The following is a 22,292-nucleotide window of genomic DNA, read 5'->3' as shown; positions in this document are numbered from 1 at the left end:
ACACTTAGAATAGTACTGGGTAAATAGCAAACAATATGTAATTGCTAGCCAGCCTCATTAGCATTATTGTTCCTTGAACATATGTCTCCTCCTGTCCCTTCCATTTTCACTATTCAGCAGAAACTACAAACCCTATGTCCCCATGGGCCAGGCAGGCAGCTTGGCAAAGAGCTTGGGCCAGGTGTGGACACTGTGGTGAGTGAAGAGCCCACACCTTCTGTGCAGAGCAGACCACTGCGGCTCCTGGTCACTGGCTGCTGTGAAACAGGCCCTGTGTGGCTGAACGTCTCAAATTCTCAAGGAGAATCAAAGCAAAAATTCTGTGTGAAAATTCATAAAAAAAAAAAAAAAACCCTTGCAATACTCTACATGCTAAACAAACAAAGGAACTAGCAGGCTCATGAACTGCCAGTTTTTAACTCTGCAGTTATCAAAGCATTTCTTTGAGGACTTCAGAGCTGCCTGTGTCCACTCCCTAGAACCTTCAGTCACCCAAGCTGGCACTTGTCTTCTTATGCACATCATACTCCAGTTATTAATATCGCCATTAACCCAGTGCCAAAGCTCTCCCTTTCAGTAGCCCTTGAAAGGCAAGAACTCCTGATTAAATCATGTGGGAAATACCAAGTGTGTGTGTGTTAGTTGCTCAGTCATGTCTGACTCTTTGTGACTCGAAGGACTATAACCCACCAGGCTCCTCTGTCCATGGAGTTCTCCAGGCAAGAACACGGGAGTGGGTTGCCATGCCCTTCTCCAGGGGATCTTCCCAACCAAGGGATTGAACCCAGGTTTCCTCCATTGCAGGCAGGAAATATTAGGTTAAATACAAATCATTAGATGTGAAAGGAGAAAAAAAGGGCGAAGAGAAGTCTAGTCATGATCTTAAAAAGACCTACAAAGATTAACCTTATATAAAGCTGTGGAACAACTATTAAAACTTAACTGAAAAGTGTGGACTTGCAAAAAGTGATTGGAAGAATGAAAAGGAACTTATTTGACCCAGTTTAATTGTTGGTAGCTCAAAAGAGAAGCAGCTGTGGTCATATTTCATACTCAATGAGCAAGGCATAGTTTTTCCCTTATAAAACTGGTTCATTTTGCCAATTAGGGGAGAATCACAATTGATGCCGTGGGTATGTTTACCAAATGAGATACCAATTACTGATTTCCTACATCTGCACCCCCAAGTTGGTTTAGCTTAATCACCCTGAAAAACACTCATGAAGTATTTGAAAATATTTTTTGGTTTTAAAAGCAATGGAAAACAACATTAAGGAGTTGAAATTAGAATATGCCAATTGTTAATGCCAGAACAACATTCCTACTTTAAGCCCAGAACTTAAGAAGTTTCAAAAAATGTGATGATTGTCAGTCTTTTCCACAGTATTCTTAAGAGTATCTTAAGATTTTGACCTTTTAGGTATGGAAAGGAAACCTTAGCTTTTTTTTCTTTTTCCTTTCTTTTTTCTCTTTCCCTCTTTCCTTCTACTTGCTACATTGACTATTAAATTAACCTCAAATTCTCTTCAACTTCATTTTATATATAAGGTTTATAAGAGGTTTTACACTTACATAAAAATTGATAGTTATAGATTAAAAATTTGAAGTTACAGATTAAAAACTTTGAAGCATATTCTGTAATCCCTATTACCTCAATATATTTTCTTTCTTAATTTATTCAACTTTAAAAAAGGAAACAAGAAAGACAAAACAACCCTATGATAAAGACTTCAGAAGATGATAAACCAGGAAGATTCACTGAAATACTCATATATGCATTGATCTAACATATATTGTAAGCAACACCTAATTCACTAGTTGATACCAAAGTCTAATATCTCTCAGTAAAAACAGAATCATATTGTTCAATATTGATTATACTTTTAGAGAAATCTGTTTATATACATAGGCTTTTAAGTTAGCATGTCAATGCAACATGTCATAATCAAGCTTTCTAAGAAGATTTTAACAGAGATATACAACTAGGTTACACCTACATGGGCTGGTAGAAATGTCAAATGAGGTTGGGTTTTTGTTTGCACTCTTTTTTTCTTTCTTTTATCTTTTGGTGTGTGATGATTTTCTTTTTTTTAACATAGCTGTGTCTTTTAACAATTTTCTATATTATTTTGCCTGTTAATTCCAAGGTCAGAAATTCTCTCAGAAAACTTCCATTTTCTTCTAGTTTTTTAGATTAACTCTTTAGTTCACTTGGAAGCATATTTGGATATGCAAGATATTCACCAATTAATTGTCCCCAGACCACTTGTTAAATAAAGCATTCTCTTTTACTGATTTGTGGTGGTCTTTACACAGTATTCTATAAACTAAATGAGAGTAAATGCTAACATGAAATGAGTCCAGATCATTGCTTTAAATAATATCAGAGTAGTCAATGATTATCAGAAATGATTAAAAACAAAAGTACTTTGTAGCTTTGAAACCTACTTTCTGAACTAGCTATACCTATCCAGAATGTTCCTACAGGAAGGGGAAATGAGAACTAGAATTCTGTTGTCATCAACAAATGCATTTTTCAAGGGCAAAGAATCGCTGTTCCTTCTGCCCCCTTTCCTCAAAACATTCTGTGGCAACATTTTTGCTAAATATCTTAAGATGCTTACATATCAACACATTGTTCTTTCATGTCGGCTCTCCTCTAGCATGACTTATCCAAAATTCAAGTTCGAACGTTTAAACGTCAAGATTTGGTTTGCTAGGAGGGACGGTCAGAAGACACTGACTTCACACTTGAGAGGAGAGAGGATCTGAAAAGTAAACACTCACAAGAAATCCTCCTGTTCCCACATTCCTTGTCAGCGTCAAGCCAAGGCTCATGTTGGTTTTCATCTCAGTAACATTGGAAATGCTCGTGGAAGCTTTCAAAGGGGAGAAGATTTTTAAAAGTGGTTAAATTATCATTTAAAGACTTTTTTTTCAATGTACACTCAGGTTTATATGTAGCATTGAGTTTAGTGCTCATGGTGTGTAATCAAGTATATGGAAATTAGATGTTACATTGATCTGATACTTAAATGAGTGAGGCTGCAGAATGTGATCCTCGGGGGTGGGGTCTGCAAAGGTCATGATGACTCCATCTAATGCTTTATTCTGAATCATAAAAAACCATTCTTAAAGTGTTATCAAAGAATGCCATATGGTAGAATCTGGCCCAAAGCAACAGTAAGTGAACTTTAGAAGGCCATCATGACATGAGCATGTAGAATAACAGATAAATCTCTCCAACCTTCTCTCTCCCATTCAGCTAAGGCATCATTTGCTGTATCCATTCTTGACCTACTGAACATTGAAATTCTTTTCAATAATATCATTTTTTTCATTATCCTCTAATCTCTGCCAAGGTGTATATGTGTGTGTATATAAACATACATGCACACATACCTGTACAGCTATACATATTAGTTTTTTATTATCCTCTAATTTCTGCCACGGTATGTGTGTACATATATAGACACACACGTATACACATACATAAAATCACACTATTTCTGTAAATGTGTATATACATCATTTATCTTAAGTTGTGCATGCTCAGTATCTTAGTTGTGTCTGACTCTTTGTGACCCCATGGACAATAGCCTGCCAGGCTACTCTGATGGTTAAATTCCAGGCAAGAATACTGGACTGGGTTGCCATCTCCTACTCCAGGGAATCTTCCCCATTCAGGGATTGAATGTCCTTCACCACTGTACCACCTGGGAAGCCTTAATCCTAAGTTATCTACTCATTTATAAACATATGCATAAAATTTCTAAAAATAAATATATATATATGTATTTATGGGCGAGAGCTCAAAAGTTTTATTATGCAGTTTATCCCCTATTTTCCAGGATGCCCATTTAAAAACTTCATCCTTCTTCTCAAGCCTCCAAACTCAACCCAGATTCCATCACTCTCTAGTGCAAAGAAGATAATCACACTCGAAGGGTAATCTCAACTTCTCTCATCTTTACCTAAAAGTCCTTCTAGAATTCTGACTTGTCTCTTTTCTCTGTGTCTCAGAAAAGGGAGCATGCTTCGTAAGACTCATTTTCTCAGGTACCAGAGACATTAATTTCATCCAGTTAACTTCATCCTTGACTGGTCATCACTCCCTTTTATTGCCTCCTTCCTCTCTCCTTACAAATAGGATCAGTCAGTTCAGTTGCTCAGTCGTGTCCAACTCTTTCCAACCTCAAGGACTGCAGCACCCCAGGTTTCCCTGTCCATCACAACTCCTGAAGCTTACTCAAACTCATGTCCATAGAGTCGGTGATGCCATCCAACCATCTCATCCTCTGTTGTCCCCTTCTCCTCCTGCCTTCAACCTTTCCCAGCATCAGGGTCTTTTCCAATGAGTCAGTTCTTCACATCAGGTGGCCAAAGTATTGGAGTTTCAGCTTCAGCATCAATCCTTCCAATGAATATTCAGGACTGATTTTCTTTAGGATGGACTGGTTTTATCTCCTTGCAGTCCAAGGGACTCTCAAGAGTCTTCTCCAACACCACAGTTCAAAAGCATCAATTCTTCGGTGCTCAGCTTTCTTTATAGTCCAACTCCCACATCCATACATGACTATTGGAAAAACCATAGCTTTGACTAGATGGACTTTTACTGGCAAAGGAATGTCTCTGTTTTTTAATATGCTGTCTAGGTTGGTCATAGTTTTTCTTCCAAGGAGCAAGCATCTTTTAATTTCAGGGCTATAATCACCATCTGCAGTGATTTTGGAGCTCAAAAAATAAAGTCTGTCACTGTTCCCATTGTTTCCCCACCTATTTGCCATGAAGAGATGGAACTGGATGCCATGATCTTAGTTTTCTGAATGTTGAGTTTTAAGCCAACTTTTTCACTCTCCTCTTTCACTTTCATCAAGAGGCTCTTTAGTTCCTTTTCACTTTCTGCCATAAGGGTGGTGTCATCTGCCTATCTGAGGCTATTGATATTTCTCCCAGCAATCTTGATTCCAGCCTGTGCTTCCAGCCCAGCATTTTGCAAAATATACTCTGAATATAAGTTAAATAAGCAGGGTGACAATATACAGCCTTGACATACTCCTTTCCCGATTTGGAACCAGTCTGTTGTTTCATGTCCAGTTCTAACTGTTGCTTCTTGACCTGCATACAGATTTCTCAAGAGGTAGGTAAGGTGGTCTGGTCTCTTGAAGAATTTTTCAGTTTGTTGTGATCCACACAAAGGCTTTGGTATAGTGAGTAAAGCAGAAGTAGATGTTTTTACTTATAAGATCATTTCCTTTTTATTAGAAAAATCATTTCTTAACCCTGCTATCTTATTAAACTATTTTGCCAATTCTCCTTCACTACTTAACTTCTGGAAATAGAGGTCTGCTTTTGTGGATAATTAAAACCCAGCAATTCCAAACAGTTACAAACAATTCTACCAAAAAAATTCCAAATAGTGATTTTTCTTTTTTTAGTAGAACAAGATCATTTTAACATGACCAGAAACACACAGTGTTCCTCAGTAACCTCCAAATTATCTAGGACTGATGTTTCTAGGGAGGGAGAGAAGTATGAATAGTCTCAGATTTCTGTTAGTAATCACCAAAATCATCCTAAATGTTGGTGGAAACTGGTCCACAGACTGGGCCAGATGGTCTAGGAGGCAGCACGTTTCCCACACATCTTACTTAATGAGGTCATCAAACGGTGTTGGAAGTTTGGATACAGTTGGACCCCATATGACTACAGAGATAAAGGCAACAAAAGCAGTCTGTATTTCTTAAAGACAAAACTCTGGTTTGGTTGTCTTTTTTTCAACTGAGTATATAACAAGATTTTGTTATGTAAAGAAAAAACCACATTGCTAATTATAACTTACTTTGCAAATTCAATTTTTCACATGTAGTGGTGGATAGATCAACAGGACATTTATATACATCTCCCATTCGGTCCTTGGGAAAGCCACTCCATGGTGAACCAACCAGTAACCTAGAAATAGGGATTTTATTTTCCATTAGACAGTAAATGTTAGCTATAGTGTCTTAAAGGTAAAGCTGACCACAAAACAGTAAAAAAATCCACATTTAGTTTCAATTTAATAAGTGAACAGTTTCTATTTGCTCAGCTATAATTTGTTGTTTTTCTTTTCTTCTTAGCTGATGAAGAAATTGATGAACATCTGCAGTACAGTGGTCTTGCCACAATACCTGGGAGGTCTCTCTAAAGCATTTCTGTCCAGTGGAAATATAATGCAAGACACAAATGTGAGGCACATATGTAATTTTAAGTTTTCTAGTGGCTGCATCAATAAACCAACAAAAAAAGGCAACAGATGAAATTAACTCATTTAGATAATATATTTTCTTTAACTCAGTATATCCATACTAACTTGCAATCAATATTAAAATTACTGAGCTATTTAACATTCTTTTTCCATACTTAGTGCTTGAAATTCAGTGTGTATTTTATATTTTGAGCACAATCAAGTAACATGTCAAGTGCTCAGTAGCCACAAGTGGCTAGTGGCTACCATACGGCTCAGTATAGCTCTAAAGAATGAAATAATATTAAAACCTAAAGCAAGAACTAACATCTGTTGAGTGTCTTCCATGCCATAAGCACTTGCATATGTTATTTAGGGAGCACATAAGTTATCTAAGTGGCTTCATGTTTTACTGTCTATATAAGGGAATGCTCAGCAAAAATACAGAGCAATATTTACCCACAGCAATTACTGTAGGTCTCTCCTTATGTGCATCGTGTTGGAATACAGAAGCTGGAATACAGAAGCAGAGGACAGAGATAGGTGCTAACGTTTTCCTTTTGGTTAGTTTCACTTCCTACAGAGCTTTCCAAAAAGATATTATGCATTTCCCTGTAGAATCACTGGACATTTCTGGCCAAGAATAGACAGAAAGCATCCACATAACAGTCTGATCTTTAGAAACTCCTGTAGGCTAACTACTCAGCAGCAACCAATGACTAAGGAAGCGTATTTGACTCAATGTTTTTTTCTTGTCAAAGTTGGGAAAGATTAGATTATTGATCTATGAAACTTAAATTCTTTATGATACTTCTAAATATTTTGTCATTATTGATTAAACAGCATGTGCTCAATTAAGTGCTATAGTGAATTAAGAAAAACCTAAGGCACGTTTATGTCTACTAAATGTAGTAAAACTATTTAAAAAAATAACAAGTAAAAAAATAACAAGTAAAAAAATAATAATCATAACAAATGGAAATATATTAATAAATTGCTCTTGAAAAAAATTTAAATGGTCAAAGGAAGCTAACATGGACACAGAAGGATGAGGCTGGTAGCTGGCATTCTTGTCAGAGGGAGCAGCATAAACAATCATGGAAAGAGGGAAATACAAATTATTCTGAAAGAGTTAATGATTCAGTAATAATCTTCTCCCCTTATACAAATATTCTCAAGCAAGTATTTTGTAGAGGATTCTAGAATACTTTAAACCAGTTAACTTAAATTAAGGTTAGAGTTGAAAGTTTTTGTCTTCTTATGAGTAGATACTTTACCTAATTTATCTGTTAAAATATTGTCTATAGAAACCATCTACAAGACAAAAAGACAGACTAATGAATGGGAGAAAATATCTGCAAATGCTAAGACCAATAAGGGATTAATGTACAAAGTGTAGAAACAGCTCCTACAACTCAACATCAAAGGAAAAAAAAAATCTAAAAAAAAAAGGCAGAAAACCTGAATATACAGTTTTCCAAAGAAGACATACAGATGGCCAACAGGCACACAAAAAGATCCTTAAAATCATCAATTACCACAGAAATGCAAATTAAAACCACAGTGAAATATCACTTCACACCTGTCAGAACAGCTATCATCAAAAAGACCACAAATAATGGATGTTAGTGAGGGTACGGAAAAAAGGGAACCCTAGGACACTGCTGGTGGGAATGTAAATTGACAGTCACTGTGAAAAACTGTGGAGGTTGCTCAAAAACTAAAAATACAACTATCTTATGACCCAGCAATTCTATTCCTGGATATATATCTGGAAAAGAAAATGAAAATGCTAATTTGAAAAGATGTGCACATCAATGTTCATAGCAACATTATTTACAATTGTCAAGATATAAAAGCAACCTAAGTGTCCATCAATAGATGAATGGATAAAGAAATATGGCATACACACACATACATACACATATATGTATACATATATAAGTAGGTGAAGAGTCTGCCTGCAGTGCAAGAGAATTGGTTCAAGCCCTGGGTCCGGAAGATCTCCAGAGAAGGGAATGGCAACCTATTCCAGCATTCTTCCCTGGAGAATTCAGTTGACAGAGGGGCCTGGAGGGCTACAGACAGTCGCAAAGAGTTGGACATGACTGAGTGACGGACTTTCACATACACATACAATGGAATACTACTTAGTCATAAAAAGGATGACATTTTTATTATCAAACTTTATTTTAAAATTTTAGCATGCAAGTTTCCATCTATTTTGATTGAAGGAATTTTTAACTATAGAATATAGTTGGTCCCCTATAGGATAACGCAGCTCACATCACAAGTTCAACTTAAACCTTGAATTTGGAGTAAAACACATGAGTATTGCTAAATGTCCTCAATCACCACTTCCTTGCACTCTGGGGAAAGAAAATCCAGAGGTAGTGGGTGGGAACAGATGCTACTTAAGTATTAAGAATTCCACATGAGCTATTTTAAAATGTAAATCCTTTTCAATCTGAATTTTTGATTAATTTTCAGCTAATAATTTCTTATGGTAACATTATAACAAGGTTTTATAAACATGCATCTGTAATTTTTACTTTAGTCACAAATACAGTTTTTTTGCTAAAAAAAGAAAAAAAATGGTATTTTGCCATTTGAAACAACATGAATGGACTTGGGGGTATTATGCCAAGTGAAATAAGTCAAACAGAGAAAGACAAATACTGTGTGATATCACTTATATGTGGACTCTAAAAAATAAAACAAACTAGTGAATATAACAGAAAAGAAACAAACTCACGGATACAGAGAACAAACTAGTGACTACCAGTTGGGGGGGCAGGAGAAGGAGCAATATAGAGGTAGGGGATTAAGAAGAACAAACTATTATGTATAAAACAAACAAGCTGTAAGGATATATAGTCCCAAACAGGAAATAAAGTCAATATTTTATAATAACTCTAAATGGAATATAACTAAAAAATTGTGAACCACTATGTTGTACACCTGAAACTTTTACATTAATAATATTATACATCAACTATACCTCAATTAAAAAGTAATACATCAAAAATATTGTCTATAAAGAGGAATGCAATAACACCAGGCATATAGGTTAAGATTTCTGAAAAAGATAGAAATTGATATGTTGGCTGTAAGTCCCAATATTTGCCTTAGTGAAGGAAGACAATCAAGGAGCAGGATTCGAAGTGCATGTTTGAGCATATCTGATGTTCTTCAAATTCATGACAACTCAGAGGAAATCAGGAAACTTATGAGGATTCTGCATTGTAAAAACTATCTTCCAGCAGCTTGATTTCTCCATTTCTACAAGTCTCTGGTCTTCATTCCATAGTGTGACTATACAGAATTACCTTTTAATCTTTGTGTGCAGGATACATCTTAAAATATAAGAAAGAAAGAGACTGAAAAATGAAAAAGAATATATATATATATATATGTATAAAATGGAATCAATTTGCTGTACACTTGAAACTAACAACATCATAAATCAACTATGATAAAAAAATTTTTTTAATTAAAAAAAAGAAAGAAAGAGACAATCTGGCCTTTGTTTGCTTTTCCAGCCCTGTTTTATTCACATACTTTCCTGAAATTCTGTATTTGAGTCATTAGACTCTGATCTGGTGGAGAAGCTGGGTTCTTTTTGCTTCTAAACCTTCACACGTGCTGTTCTCTGCCTGGAAAAATTCTGCTCGTTACTTAGGTCTCCCATTAGACAACCACTTCCTCCAAGAAGTCACCTGGTTCTTCCACATTTGAGCAAGGTGGATTTCCTAAGTAATTTCTTAGCCTCTGAACTTTCTCTGTCCTGGTTTTCATCACATTACCCTGTAAGGGCCTGCCCCCTGACTAAATACCACCCGCCCCCCAGGAAGGAAAAGTCCATGGGGACTAGGAATCCTGCCTATAGCACTGAGTGACTATGTGTCAAATGAATGAATGAAAAAACAACTGAACAAACAAATGGATGATTCTACATTATTTTTTAATATTTTTATTAGAGTATAGTTGATTTACAATGTTGTGTTGATTCTACATTATTACCTGGCACTTCCCTTGTGGCTCAGCTGGTAAAGAATCAGCCTGCAATGTAGGAGACCTGGGTTCGATCCCTGGGTTGGGAAGATCCCCCAGAGAAGGGAAAGGCTACCCACTCCAGTATTCTGGCCTGGAGAATTCCATGGACTCCATAGTCCATGGGGTCACAAAGAGTCGGACACAACTGAGCAAATTTCACATACACACACAAGAATTCTCTTGTTAAGGAAAAGTTGAATAGAAAATTTTTATTTCTTTTTGTCTGAATTAAAGATAAAATAAGCAAAAAAAAGAGGTGAAAAAACTCCACCAAGTGGAAAAGAAAGCATTATATGGGTACTCTTCTATCAATTGTTCCTGATTCAGTCTCTACGTAGCTATTTGACACATGATGTGTCAAACTCATGTCTTTATTTTTTAAACAAAGACTGACTGAGGAGTCTGTAGGGAACAACATAGCACCTTATAGCAAGAAACTATAACAAAAAGTGTGGCTTTGCCCCTTTAAACTCTGGGGATTTATATTAATGACAGCAAATCTTACAACCGATGCTGTATAGGAGGCTTTCCGAATATTATTAAGTCCCTATGCCAAATGGGCCTGAGATTATTTTATCTCCATTTTACAGATGGGATCACTGAGACAGATGAGCAACTTACTTATATTCACATGGGTCGTGAAAGCCAAGCATAACTGATTCTAACGTCCAAGCTCTTAACCCTTAGGCTATTTATTCTCTTTCCTAAAAAGTGGCAAGAAGGCCTGGCAAAGGGCCCGGATTGGGAAAACTGAACATATGAGTTGGCTTCCAGAATCATAAAGGAGTAAAACTGGAACCTGAGAGTCAGACCACACCTACTGAGAAGTGGGTTGTAGGCCCTGGCTGTGCTGTGCACAATCAGGTAAGGACCACATATGTTCAGATAGCACCAAGTGTGGTCATCGGTGGTTTCTACTGCCCTCTATTCTCAGCTTATTCCAGAGAAACACACCGAGAAACAAAAGTTGAGTGTTTCTCACCTAAAATGTAATCATTTTGTTTTTCTGGGCCTCCAGCCATAAAGCTGCATCACTAGCTACCCATTTTTTCAGTGAGAAAGCTCAAAAGGCCACCTGCTGTTTCCTAGTGACTGTTTCCTGGACACTCTCTCTTGGCCTCCTTCCACCTCATCCCAGAATTCAGGGTTGGACAACCTCATGGTGCTGGGGGGTTATGACATCTCTACCACCACCATGAGAATTAGGGCCCCTGCCCCTGCCCCCATTCATCAGACAAGAAGAAATGAAGCCTCTGTGCAGCTATATGCCATTTAATAAGAAATTCATGAAAGGGCTTGAGATTCTCACACAGTTCAGTTCAGTTCAGTCGCTCAGTTGTGTCCAACTCTTTGCGACCCCATGAACCGCAGCATGCCAGGCCTCCCTGTCCATCACCAACTCCCAGAGTCCACCCAAACCCATGTCCGTTGTGTCGGCAATGCCATCCAACCATCTCATCCTCTGTCGTCTCCTCCTCCTGCCCTCGATCTTTCCCAGCATCAGGGTCTTTTCAAATGAGTCAGCTCTCCACACCTGGTGGCCAAAGTACTGGAGTTTCAGCTTCAGCATCAGTCCTTCCAATGAACACCCAGGACTGATCTCCTTTAGGATGGACTGGTTGGATCTCCCTGCAGTCCAAGGGACTCTCAAGAGTCTTATCCAACATTCTCACACAAAACACATAGAAATCTCTGGTAGCATCACACCACATTAAACTCTTAACACAAAACAATAGAGGACGGTGGCAAACCAGACCATTATGTCTGTTGAAGAACAGCAATGGTGTTTTCACTGTCTATGACTCATTCTTTAAATACTGAGAACCACATTAGTAAGTAGGTAGTCATAGGTCATACTAGTGATTACAGAGAAGGCTTGAAAATCCTTTGCCCACCTCCTTTTTTGGCAGTGTTTCCAGCAGATTGCACCCAGTGAAATCCTCGTTCCTGACAATTCTCCCTTAAGAGGAAAGGTTATGACATCACCCATGGCTACCCTGAGGGAACTGTGACATTCTCGAATTAATCAGACAGGAAGATGAGGGAGGCAGGTATACTTATCTACAAAATTTTATGTAATCAGCTATAGCAGGAAGAAACATGCCAGGAGAGAATGTTATAAAGGTTGGGGATAAGACACCTCAGCGGGTAAACTAAGTGTGACGAAGCCTCTCTGAAGTAACAGATTTAACTTAATCTCAACCAGGCAAAGAGCTGCATGAACAGTTGTGTGCGCTGATTCTCAAAACAGAACAAAATCCCAAGATATAAACTTTTCTTTTCCTACAGTGAAACTGGGAATTCTTCCAAGACTACTTAAAATAACACTTACTGTTCAATTATCTTGTGGGAAAATAGTGATTATATAGAGTTCCAAAACATAGCCAATTTGCCCACCTCCAGTGGAATTCAAAATACTTTGTTTAGTTAGTAAATAGTATTTATGTTGGTGTAGGTAGTTTTAAACCCACAATCCAGGGGCTGTTATAAATATCTTCCTTTGGTCTGTGAGTCTCTAAACTCTCCAAGCATTTCTTTGATACTAGAGATTTTCCCAGAGATTACTGACAGAGGTGCACTTAAAATACTAGGGCAAAGCATGTTTTATTTGATTCAATACATATTTCTTGAGGTCCTAGGAAACTGACATGTTGTACAACTCTAGGGAGTTCCATTCCCACATGAATGGTGTGTCTTGGCCTTGTGCAGTGTACAACCTGTGAAGCTGTACATGGTGGCCAGGCAAACTATGTGCCAGACTCAATTCTAGGCATTGGGGATACATTAGTGACTAAATTAGTCAAACATTTATGGCCTCAGACTTCTCTGATGGGACAGTGGATGAGTCTGCCTGCCAATGCAGGGAACTTGGGTTCTATCCCTGGTCTGGGAAGATTCCACATGCATGGAGCAGCTACGCCCATGCTGCACAACTACTGACCCTGCATTCTACAGCTGGAGGGCTGCAACTACTGAGACCTTGTGCTACAACTACTGAAGCCCATGCACCTAAAGCCTATGTTTCACTACAAGAGAAGTTATCAAAATGAGAATCTACAACAAAGAGGAGGCCCCATTTGCCACTGCGAGAAAGCCCATGCCCCGTACAACTAAAAATAAATAGATTAATAAATTCATAACATTTTAAAAAATCATGGCCTCACAGAAGTTGCCTTCTAGTGGGAAAAACAGACGATAAATGTAATGAGTAAGTAAAACATATGGCAATGGTAATCAGTACTTTGTGGGACAAGTGAGGACGGCAGAGTCAAGAGTGTAGGGTGGAGGGTGTTGCAATCTTTATTAGGAGGGCCAGGAAAGGTCACTGAAAAGGTGACATTTACATAAAGAGTTGGAGGAGGGAAAGGAGTAACATCATAAGCCTCTGGTGGAAGAGAAGTCCTGACTAAGAGAATAGCAAGTGCAGAAGCCCCGTGGCTGGCGCAGAATGCACTAGGGGGAAATGGTAGGAGATGAGGTCATGTTAGTAATGGGCCTGATCACATAGAGCCTTGTATGAAATTGTAAGGACTTGTTTTTTCCTCTGAGTGAAATACGAGAAAGCCACTGGAGGGTTTTGAGCACAGTACTGACACAATCTGACATATTTCAGAAGGATTTTGAAAGTTCCTCTGTTGAGAATGATTGCATGGGAGTATAGGTGGAGCAGGTGAAGCACGCAGAAGGCGCATGGCATGATGCAGGTAAGAGGTGATGCCAGGCCCTTGTGGGGCTGGCAGAAGGGAAGGTGGTGACAAGGCGGTGATGATATATTTTGAAGGTAGGACCAGCAGTATTTCTTGAGAAGTTAGTTTTGGAATAAAAACAAACCAAAGGGTGACCCCAAGGTTGTCAGGAAGAATTAAAAGTAACCAAGTGGCCATTATCAGATAAGGAGGATATGGTCAGTAGAGCAAGATTCTTCAGTAAAGGAAGCTCAGAAGTTCAGAGGGAGGTATTTTCAGTTGGAAATGTCTATCAGCCATCCAGAGTTGTTTTGTCTGGCATTAGAAGTCTACTGTATGTAATACCCACATTAAGATGAGACATGTCAAAGCCTATAGCTTGTAAATATAAATATTATTCCTTATATTGTTTAGTTTCAGGCCACTGACAACACAAGGAGTCCAGTGAGTTACATATGGCTACTTGCTTGCAACATAAAAGGAGTTTGTCATGGGAAGAATTCACCTGTAAGGACTTCCCATCTCTAGGAAGGAAGAAGGCAGGTAAGAGTTCATTTTTAGCTCTTGGTTGGGAAGCGCTGCTATTATAATTTACTAGCTAAACTCTAGCATATGTTTCAAGGCAATTTTAGCCTCCTGGCCTCATTATGCTTCCAGACTTCTCTGGTTTCCAGGTTGTTTCCTCAAATAGTGAGAAGGCTACATCCTCAAGATCTTTCAGTTCCCCAATGCAAAGTCCACTGACCTCATTATTGCTAGAACATCATAAGCCTATTGTTTTATCTCACAAAACCCTGGAAATCAGCTTTTGCACTGGAAGCAAATGAATCAATAAAAACTGATTCTGTTACATTGACTCATCCAACATGCAGTTTTCCTGAAGTTAAAATCAAAAGCCAAAAGACAATTTAATGCCTTGTGACAATATAAATTCCACATTCTTGTGCCCTGGTGGGGAGGAAAGGAATGCTTTTAAGGTCACACATTTTTATGTCTCAAAGTCCATGAGACAGTAGCTTTTAACTAGGTGCTTCAGCAGATAGCTATCAATGGAAAGAACTGGAAAAGAAACAATATTTGTAAACTACAGTTTATAAGGCACATTTTAACATGTATTATCTTCTTTCATCCTTATAAATATCCTGTGAGGTCAGATATTATAAATATTCCTGTTTCCATATAAAGAAATCCAACTCTAAGAGTCTGATTGGCAACAAAACCTAGATCTGCACTTATGTCCTTTCACTCCAAACCTCCAGTTCTTTCTGTCATACTAAGCTAGCTTAGAACTCTTCCAGGAGAGCTACTCACTGTGGTTCCATCATCTGGTTCCTAACCAAATTAACAAATAGGCCCCAACTATGCCACTTAGCATTTACCAGATCCTTCTTAAGACAGAGTCAATGGATGGGAAAGTTTCAGACAAGTAATCACCAGGAAGGGGTGGGTGGGTGGGTGGGAAAGTGTATGTGAGTGTGTGTGGGAGTGTGTGTGTGTCCCAGCACCGTCATGAATGAACTTGTTTTAAAAAACAGACCATCAGGCATTAACACAGAGGGAAGCTTGAAATGATAAGACAAGGTGGTGAGGCTAGATGTGAAGAACTGATTCTTTTGAAAAAACCCTGATGCTGGGAAAGATTGAAGGTGGGAGGAGAAGGGGACAACAGAAAATGAGATGGTTGGATGGCATCACAGACTCAATGGACATGAGTTTGAGTAAACTCCAGGAGTTGGTGATGGACAGGGAGGCCTGGTGTGCTGCAGTCCACGGAGTCACAAAGAATCAGACATGACTGAATGACTGAACTGAACTGACTGAGGTGGTGAGGCACGGAGGATTTTCACAAATCACAGAAGGTCTCCAGAGTCTCTGGCTCAGCAGATCTATTCCACAGGCAAGTCACAAAAGCTGGGCATGTATGTGTGACCCTGTCTGTGGATACACACACAAATTTGTGTCCAGAGCTGGGGAAGGAAGAAGTTAGTTGGAGCAGGGAATATTTAAAGTGCCCTTTCTGTTATGCAAATCACTGAAAAAATGTACCCATAAAGATGATTTTAACTTAGCGGAAAAAAATTAGCAACTGTGGTGTGACAAAGGTAGGTAAATCAACACTGGAGTGGTCTATGGAGCTCTAAAAGGAACTTGGTTGCCTATTTACCCTGGCCCTACTGCCAGCCATGGGAAAGTCATTATTAATAGGAAACACGCTACTTTATAGACCTACATTAATAGTGTTAGTTTAAGTATATGACTAGCATAATAGTCATAAAAATATTAATGGTAAGTTTTTTAAACTTAAAAATACAAGAATATATTATAGTCAGACTTCTAAGCCTTTGTAGGATCAAAAATATGACTAAGTTAGAAGTTGGTGAAGATAACTAAAATGCAATAGAAGAACAAAAAGTAATATATACATCATGGATTTAAAATAAAAGCAAACCTTATGAATAAACAAAGTAAGCATGTTAAATGGCACTGCCAGAAAAACCTAATGGCAAGAGAATATTATCTTTGGGAAGAGACATAAAGGATGATGTTGGCTGATATTTAAAGTGGGAGGGGGGATCGGGATGGGGAATACATGTAACTCCATGGCTGATTCATATCAATGTATGACAAAACCCACTGCAATGTTGTGAAGTAAGTAGCCTCCAACTAATAAAAATAAATGAAAAAAAAAATAAAGGCTATATAATGAAAGACAAAGACATGATTATTTTGGAAAAGGGATCAGAATAGCATTCTTGGCCAAGAAGAAGAAGAAATGGACCAAAATTAATCTAATATTGCATGGGAGCTAAACTGTGACAGACGAAGAGATGGCTGAGGAAGAAGTGGTGGGTAGAGAGAGGTGGGGAGGAGCAAGTCATTAAAAATCCTGAGTTTGCTTCTATATATTTTTACACAGAGCTGGTGAGAATACCTCATATATGCACAGTAGTTTAGTTTTTTGAAGTGCTTTACTTTTATTCTCTCACAAGGCGGTAAAAACTTCTGGTTTGGTCAGGATGCCATTTTCTTTGTGATCCAGAGAGGCTCTGTGACTCTCCCAAAGTCACCCAGCTAGTGGTGGGGAAACTGAGGTAAAACCCTTTTGTTCTAGCTCTTGGCTAATCTGACAAATCTCTGTCTATCAGAGAATGAAAAGACAGATGGGAACTGTCATCCCAGATAATACTTTTTGTAACAATTTTTAATTAAAAATGCTGAATGAAGTTCATCTTTCTTTAAAAACTTTACATGAAAATTATATTTAAATATTATTTATAAATGCCAATTACATTCTCCCATGTTCCTCCCTGGACACTTAAAAAAACATGCCCACTTGGAACACCTTATTCGTGTATTAATCTGTGTGATCTGTGTGTGTGCATGCTAAGTCACGTCAGTCATGTCCGACTCTTTGAGACTTTATGGATTGTAGCCCACCAGACTCCTCTGTCTGTGGTATTCTCCAGGCAAAAGTACTGGAGTGGGTTGCTATGCCCTCCTCCAGGGGATCTTCCCAACTCAGGGACTGAACACGTGTCTCTTGTGGCTCCTGCATTGCAGGTGTATTCTTTACCTCTGAGCCACTGGGGACGCTGCTTGTATTAATCTACCCTATGCTTATTACTTCTTAGCTCTGTAAACTTAGACAACTAACAAAGCTTTCTAAGTCTCACCCCTTTATCACTTATAAAATGGGTAATAATTTGACAAAACTCTTAGAGTCATCAAGAGTATTATGTGTTGGCTAAGAATTTACTAGCATTGATATTGCCGATATACTATATGACATAATCATTGCTGCTTGTGCAGAATTGAATGTTACTTCTTTATTGTTTATCTAAAATTCACTTACAAGAGGTATCTCATACACCCTGTTATATTTATAATATACATAATGCTTTACTACATTTTTCTTAATTAAAAATTAGAATCTATAATATATATAGATGGAAGGGTTTTTATTTTTGGCTATGAAACATGTTCAGGGCTTCCCTGATGGCTCAGTGGTAAAGAATCCACCTGTAATGCAGGAGACACAGGAGATGCAAAAGTATAATAAATAAAACCCAGCAAAGGACTCAAGATCATTTTGCTGAAATCTTATAGATCCCTGCCTATACATTCTTAGAAACATGGGGCACATGAACAGACAAAGTTTGTCCTTTGAAAATAGCAGAGTGTGACTTAAGAAAACTCTTCCCTGGGTTGGGAAGATCCCCTGAAGGAGGAAATGGCAATCCACACTAGTACTCTTGCCAAAAAAATTCCATGGACAGAGAAGCCTAGTGGGCTATAGTCCAAAGGGTCACAGAGGTGGACAAAGAGGTAAGCACTCATGACACATATTCATTGTATTTCTCCTTCTAAAGAGAAAGCATGCACTGGTCCTCACTACAACAAGAAAATACATTTCTACAACTGGAAATACCCTCAATTCCCAGACAGTCCCCGTCACACAAGAGATTGCAGTGTTCTAAGATTTTTGAGTCATATAATGAGTTCAGATGATTCTTGAGACAGGCCCTCAGATTAGACAAACAGAAACAGTACATATCACCACAAGCTTCCAGGAAATGACGTTAAATGTATCACAATCCTTTGTACAACTGTGATAAGGATTGCATCACCTACATCTGAACATCCGGCATATAAAATGAGGGCTCCAAAGTGCGGTGACCCTTTGCCTACACTGAAGGGAGAACAGACCCCAGCCTTACTTACAGGAAGAGGAGCACCGTGGAGCTCTATTTGGGAGGTAATCTTGCTTTTAAAATCATCCAGCTCATAAGAGACCATGATAAAATTTCAAGAACTTGCAAAGCATATTTTTAAAGTAAAAGTCCACAGTGTAATAAAAGTATAATAAGTGAAACCAGCAAAGGACTCAAGATCATTTTGTTAAAATTTTATAGATCCCTGTGCAAAATATGCCAATACATTCTTAGAAACATGGGGCACATGGAAGAGATAAAGTTTGTACTTTGAAAATAGCAGAGTGTGACTTAAGAAAACTCAGGCTAGAGCTTTAAGTGAGTTTTCAGAAGGCAGGAAAGGGCTGAGAGATGAGGTCGGGGGTTCAACAAGACAGACTGTAAAGAAAGTCAAAGTGAGCTGAGGAGAAAACTACCAGAACAGCAGCTTTACATTTTTATTCCCTTTTTACAGTAAGGGAGTGAAAAAATAGAGAGACGTGTGTGAGTGTGTGTTACATATATAAAGTCTAAGGGAAAAAGACTCATAGTTTATTAAAGGAATTCATAGTAATATCACTTTCTGTGCCCAAAGTTAACTTGATTAATATCAGAAGGAAAGTTAATGTTAAAACAGTCTTTCCCACATCTGCTACTCTCATAATGTCTGTGTGATTGTCATAAATTAGGAGTGGGGAGGGGCACAGTGCCAACTGTCAAAACAAATAGGCCATTCTGGATTCCAAGTTTCATAGTATTTTCCTTGATCCCGGGAGTCATGAAAGCTGCTGCTGCTAACCTCGGCCACCCCAGCACTGGAGCGGGAAAACCCGCTCACACCTGGATCCTGCCCCAGCCCTGCCCCCTGAGCAAGGAACCTGGGCGGCGTCAACTAGGGAGAGAAGTCAGGGGGGAACCCTGTCCCTCCAGTGCCTCGGGTCTTGGGAAGAGAAAATGAGCTCCCAACAGCAAGTTAATATAGCAAGTGACACTAGGGGAACACAAACGCTGTTAACTTCGGGGGTGGCACTTATGCCTCTGATTATTCATGGCTGCCTGATCTGTACATTCATCTTCCTCACTGACTATTCCACATGCCTTGAAGTCAAGGTCTATGCTTCGTACTTTCTGCACCTCACATAGCATCCAGCCTGTGGTGTGTTAGAAGATCACGTCCATGACTTGGATGTTACGGGGCCAGATCAGGGAGTGACCTAGGCTAGCATGTCAGGCCAGCTTATGTTCTCTTTTCTTCCTGCTTCACACCCCCACAGGGTGTAGCCTTCAGGTAAGACCTCCTTTCTCTGCTTCCTGGGCGTGGGGTTTGCACAAACCAGCTGGTGGTTGTACTAGGCTTGAGGAAAGAAGTCCTTGACAAGCCTCACCATACATCTTAACAGAAAGCTCTGTGTTTATGTATCTTTCAGTAATGTCACGAGAAGGTCAAGGCAGGATTTAGAAATGTCTGGGGTCCTTGGTCTTGAAATAACCCTGTCAGCACCAGATTCTCACCACAAATTAATACATTTGTCTTTTTAAACATTTTTATTTTATATTGGAGCACAGCTGGTTAGCAATGTTGTGTTAATTTCAGATGTACAGCAAAATGATTCATTTATATACATGCATACATCTATTCCTTTTCAAATTCTTTTCCCATTTAGGTTATTACATAGTATTGAGCAGAGCTCCCTGTAATGCGTTTGTCTTCTAGCAATGCTTTCAGTACTTAAAGGGAATCTTGGAGAGACAAAGGAGACAGGGCTCACTTGGCCAGCACTCTGCCTGCTAGATTCCTGTCAACTTTGTCCCTCTGGGTAACTTCCAACCCACAAAGTGGCCAGTGGCTGAGCTGCCAACAATCCTTGACATCTCTAATACCATCTATTGCTGATGGTGGCCCTTTCTCTGTCCCAGAAAAACTGTTACTTAAAAAGAATCACCTCAAGTTTAATGCCAGGTCGGTCTCAGCAAGGCCATGCCCATGAAGTGGACCATCAGAACTCGTCTGAAGGTCTTGTTCAGCTTCTATATCAGTCGGTCTATAAGAGATCACTTTGTAGACTACCTCAAGTGAACCAACTGAACTAGGACTTTCATTCAGTAATCAAGAAAATAATTACTGATCCTCTACTCAACATCAGCAGACACTCTGGGTTCTGAGCACACACCAGTGCCTACACTGAGAGACAGAGCAGAAGGTGGGTCATGGGCGTATAAACACATAAAGATAATTTCAGATAGTAACAACGGCTACTCAGAAAATAAAAGGCTAGAGACAACTGGGAGTGGTTGTGAAGTGCTAATTCAGACAGGTTGGTTCTGAAAGGTCTCTTTGAGAAGGAGGCATTTGAGCTGAAACTGAGAGGTAAGAGTGGAAATCTTGGGAAGACAGTCCCTTCCAGGAGAAAAGCAGTACAGCAAAGCCCTGAAGCAGGAACGAGTTAATACCCTTCTCCTGCTAGTTCACCTCCACTCTTCAGACCCAGCTCATGGTTCACCTCTTCTATGATGCCTTCTGAGACACACTACCCTCTTGAGTATCATTTCATTTTGTTTGCCCATCATACAGATAGGCACATACCAAAATGTGAATCATTGGGATCCTGAATGTTTGAATTCCATTTTTTCAGAGCACCAGATGTAAGTTCATGAAGGAAAAGGGGTATAAATTATAGCCCTTATTTGATAAACTAATAACTGCCCATTTAATCATCAGAAAAAGCTCTAAATGAGCCAGGATCTGCCTGGAATTTTCTGCTGCAACAGGGAGCATGAATGCTTGTAAGGACCCCTGGTCACCTGGAATAGGGAATCCTGACTTAAAATGAAGCCAGAAGACAAAGCTTTGCTGAAGGAGAAAATGTAAGGAACAAGTCTGCCATCTAGAAATGGTCCAGAGATAGCATTAGCTAGTTGAACACTTACAAGACCTAGTGGATACTAGTTTACAGAGTAAGAAAGGAAGACAAATCTATCCATCTACCTACCTATCTGTTTCTCTATCACCAAATGGTCAAAATCTGGTATTATGAATTCACAATGGAATATTTAGTGAAAACTTTCTATCTAGGTTTTTTTTAAAAAGTTCTTTTAAGTCATCCCACTAATTATCAATCTGATATTTACCAAGTCTGAAGGAAAAATTCTTCATATAAGGATATTTGAGGGCTACCAATTAATAACATTTTCATGCATCAATCTGAACAAGAAATTGTAGTCAAATATTAAATTTATTTAATGATTTTACTGAAAACATAAAGAATGTTCTTACCAGTTGCCTTCTGGATTTATAAACTGCTGCACTGCATAGCCAAACTGTTCACTTGAAGGACCAGAAAATATCTTCGCTTTTGGGAGACCAACGTTGTATGCCACACAACAGTTTAAAATGCCTATAAAGAAAAATGAAAACAGTCCATATTTACATTTTGTGAATATAAGGTTGTAATATAATTCTCAAAGGCCACTTAAAAAAAAAAAAGATTGAAATAATAATTTTTCTCCATTAATGCTTACCAAGAGTTTTAAGTATTAATTTGAGGCCCTGGCAGCATGCTAACTACTTTATTTGCATGACTCACTATTTCATTTGGCCTCATAGCAACTCTAGAATATGATCGCTATTATTAT

The 22,292-nt window shown here is 38.6% G+C and overlaps 1 protein-coding gene across 1 annotated transcript in view; it reads right to left on the bottom strand.

Annotated features, from left to right (window-relative positions):
- The window catches only part of ITGA2 (integrin subunit alpha 2), a 105,973-nt gene that overhangs the window by 53,101 nt on the left and 30,580 nt on the right, over positions 1-22,292 (bottom strand). Inside the window, exons 2-4 of the mRNA XM_020880338.2 lie at positions 21,934-22,054; positions 5,843-5,952; positions 2,788-2,879 (exon numbers count right to left, since the gene is read on the bottom strand). Of these exons, the coding sequence (XP_020735997.2) occupies positions 2,788-2,879; positions 5,843-5,952; positions 21,934-22,054 (323 nt within the window). The remainder of the gene's footprint in view (positions 1-2,787; positions 2,880-5,842; positions 5,953-21,933; positions 22,055-22,292) is intronic.

The sequence above is a fragment of the Odocoileus virginianus genome, chromosome 14 (assembly GCF_023699985.2).
Source record: "Odocoileus virginianus isolate 20LAN1187 ecotype Illinois chromosome 14, Ovbor_1.2, whole genome shotgun sequence".
Lineage (NCBI taxonomy): Eukaryota > Metazoa > Chordata > Mammalia > Artiodactyla > Cervidae > Odocoileus > Odocoileus virginianus.
This window is presented reverse-complemented; position numbering and strand designations above follow the sequence as displayed.